The sequence below is a fragment of the Gossypium hirsutum genome, chromosome D07, assembly GCF_007990345.1.
Source record: "Gossypium hirsutum isolate 1008001.06 chromosome D07, Gossypium_hirsutum_v2.1, whole genome shotgun sequence".
Lineage (NCBI taxonomy): Eukaryota > Viridiplantae > Streptophyta > Magnoliopsida > Malvales > Malvaceae > Gossypium > Gossypium hirsutum.
This window is the reverse complement of record NC_053443.1, coordinates 56,977,763-56,981,519: the sequence shown is the minus strand read 5'-3', so window position 1 is coordinate 56,981,519 and position 3,757 is coordinate 56,977,763. Positions and strand designations below refer to the sequence as shown.

Sequence of the window (3,757 nt, the reverse complement as noted above, 5' to 3'; positions counted from 1 at the left end):
ATTCATTTACAAAAATAAATAATTTTTACTATTTCATAAAATTTAAGTAATTTCAAAAATGATTTAAGCACAATTTGTTCACTAATCTGATTTACATGAAAAAAAGGCCATCCCTTTTAAATGGTTTTCTGTCCCATGCAAAGCTCATGTCGGCATCTTTTTCTTATTGAATGAATACAGGAAAATATGGTCAAATATATACACCTATAGATTATACAAAAACAAATATGAACAACAATATAAATTATTAGAACAAAAGTTCATGAATATAATATGAAAAAACCCACTATACATATGCATCCATTTCACTAAACCAAAAGTTTCCAAAGTAATGAGAACTTAGGACTGAATTTTCAAAAGCCAAAAAAGTTGGATTGAAAATAAAAATAAAAAGGAAAATGCTTGGAAAAGTTGATGAGGCTTCTAACCCAAGTAAACCCAAATTTCAGTTGTACTTTTTGATCTTATATAAAAACGACTTGGCCAAAAGAGTATAGCACCTCCTCCCCCCCTCCTAGTAGTAACATAAACGAACAGTTCGATTAATTTGGTTAATGCTAATTCAGCTAGATTAATAATCGAACTGGCTATTTGAATACTAAAATGTTTAAATTTATTTAATTATGCTAATTTATCGGTCGAATTCATTTACAAAAATAAATAATTTTTACTATTTCATAAAATTTAAGTAATTTCAAAAATGATTTAAGCACAATTTGTTCACTAATCTGATTTACATGAAAAAAAGGCCATCCCTTTTAAATGGTTTTCTGTCCCATGCAAAGCTCATGTCGGCATCTTTTTCTTATTGAATGAATACAGGAAAATATGGTCAAATATATACACCTATAGATTATACAAAAACAAATATGAACAACAATATAAATTATTAGAACAAAAGTTCATGAATATAATATGAAAAAACCCACTATACATATGCATCCATTTCACTAAACCAAAAGTTTCCAAAGTAATGAGAACTTAGGACTGAATTTTCAAAAGCCAAAAAAGTTGGATTGAAAATAAAAATAAAAAGGAAAATGCTTGGAAAAGTTGATGAGGCTTCTAACCCAAGTAAACCCAAATTTCAGTTGTACTTTTTGATCTTATATAAAAACGACTTGGCCAAAAGAGTATAGCACCTCCTCCCCCCCTCCTAGTAGTAACATAAACGAACATGATGATTGGAGACTCATGGGCCCAAATTGGTTCAACCATTGCTGGTTTGATGTTTACTTTAGCTACTTTACAACAATTCTTTCCTCACCAACTTAGACTTTCTTTACAACAATTTGTTTTAGCCTCACTTCAACAATTCTCTTTGGTCCAAAAATTATGTGATAAATTTGTTAACCTTTTCTCACCCTATATTCACATCACATTCCCTGAATACTCTGGTTATTGGAGTAATCAAGCCTTTGACGCCATTGAAACATATGTTGGAGCTTTATCAACCACTAAAGCTTCATTGCTCAAAGGTAGTCTTGTACAAAACAGCAAAGCTCTTGTTCTTACAAGGGATGACAGAAAAGTGTGCGATGAATTTAATGCAGTTCAAGTTTGGTGGGTTTTGGAACCTTCTCCAACAAGTTCTTCTGAGGACAAGTATTTTCAACTCATCTTCCGTAGACAACACCGTGATTTGATTACTGGATCATATTTGGATCATGTTATTGAACAAGGGAAAGCAATTCAAGCCAAGAATAAGCAGAGAAGGCTTTATACAAACAATCCTAGTGAGAATTGGCGTTCTTACAAGAAGAACTTGTGGAGTGACATTGCCTTTGAGAGCCCTGCAACTTTTCAAACAATAGCAATGGATCCTAGCAAAAAAGAAGAAATCATCAATGATTTGGTGAGTTTTAGTAAAGGAAAAGAGTATTATATGAAGCTTGGGAAGCCATGGAAAAGAGGGTATCTCCTTTATGGTCCACCTGGAACTGGTAAGTCCACTATGATTGCTGCCATGGCTAACTTTTTGAACTATGATATCTATGATCTTGAGCTAACTACTGTTAAAACCAACACTGAACTTAGAAAACTATTGGCTGAAACATCAAGTAAGTCAATAATTGTGATTGAAGACATTGATTGTTCTTTAGATGTAACTGGTGAAAGGAAGAAAGGCAGGCCAAAATCCAATGAAAAAGAGACAGAACCTGAAAATGAAAAAACCAGTAAAGTAACACTTTCAGGGATATTGAATTTCATTGATGGGACTTGGTCAGCATGTGGAACTGGGAGGATCTTTGTATTCACTACAAACCATATAGACAAACTCGATCCGGCTTTAATCCGACGAGGGCGGATGGATATGCACATTGAGCTTTCATATTGTAGCTTTGAAGCATTTAAGATATTAGCCAAGAACTATTTGGATGTTGATTCACATGATCTGTTTGAAAAGATTGGGATTTTGTTGAAGGAAACAGAGATGACTCCAGCTGATGTTGCAGAGAATTTGATGCCAAAACGTGAGAAGAAAGACCCAGATGCTTGTTTAAACAGTCTGATTCAAGCTCTTGAAGATGCTAAAGAAAAGGCTAAGTTGAAAGCTGAAAAGGAAAAAAATATCAAAATCAACAAAGGAAAAAACATGAAATTTTATGCTAAAAGATTGTTGTTCTAGGCTTCGTTTATGAAGCCCAATGGATCACAATGTATGAATTTATTTAGTAGTATATTAATGATTTCTCACTATGTACAATTTATTCCTCTTTCATCTTGGGTCACCAAAGAATATGTTAACCATGGCTTTTTATCATTATGTTAACTATGGCTTTCAAAAAACAATCTTTTAAAACCAATATATTTGTATTTAGCTGAAAAAATATAATTAGTTTGTCGATAAAATCAACTTCGCTTAATGTTTGTTGTAACGGTAATTAGAACGAAAACATGCAGCGAAAAAAAAAGCAAAAAAGAATCGACACGACCGGTCTTTGTTAACGCAGTTCATACACAACGGTCCTATGTTTGCGAAACCTCGTCCAGTGAATGGTTTTGTTCAACAATCGTTCAGGTCACCTATTGGGCTACACAAAATAGCCTATGTATAGGCTCTTCAAGTGGTCAATTAGTAGTGTTTTGATAGGCTTTAAACTCCTATTTAAAAGCTGAAATGATCTCATTAATTATTTTGAGCATTTATCACATAAAAGTCTTCATAAATCAATCTTTTAACAACCCCAAAACTCTCTTGAAAAAATCTAATATGGAGTCTTAGCATTTTAATAATAAGACTTTTATGCTTAACCAATCACCTCAAGCAATCTGGTTGGGAGTCTTAACATCCTTGTCGACTGTGCTTCTAGTTTTGTCAAATATGTTGCATTTCAAGTGGAATGAACTCAGCACAAACAAAACCTATTCAAGGCCAAGTCGATGGCCAAAGTAGAAAATAAGTTTCATTATAACAGGACATGGAATGAGCATCAGCTAGGGATGGCAAAACCTGAACTACCTCATGGATTCCGAACCAATTCGCTCCATATGAAATTGGTATTATTTTTTTTTAAAAAAATGAATGTGGGGAGAGATGAATCAAAGCGGGATGAATTTTTTCTTTTAGACAATAAGTATGGAGCGGTTATGAGAATTGTTTGCCTCACCCCACCTTACTTCAATGTATAAAATTATCATTTTATCATTTTATATATATAACTATTAAAAGGGTAAAATTATAGTAATGTATTATAAAAAAAATCATATTTTCTGAAAAATAATGTTGAAATATTTACTTGACTTTAAAAATATT

The 3,757-nt window shown here is 32.6% G+C and overlaps 1 protein-coding gene across 1 annotated transcript; it reads left to right on the top strand.

Annotated features, from left to right (window-relative positions):
• The first annotated feature begins 922 nt into the window (after nucleotides 1-922).
• On the top strand, nucleotides 923-2,764 carry LOC107958607 (AAA-ATPase At3g28600). Its single transcript, XM_016894425.2, has one exon. It carries the CDS (start codon nucleotides 1,178-1,180, stop codon nucleotides 2,627-2,629), a length of 1,452 nt encoding a protein of 483 aa, XP_016749914.1. The 5' UTR covers nucleotides 923-1,177; the 3' UTR covers nucleotides 2,630-2,764.
• The last annotated feature ends 993 nt before the right edge of the window (nucleotides 2,765-3,757 follow it).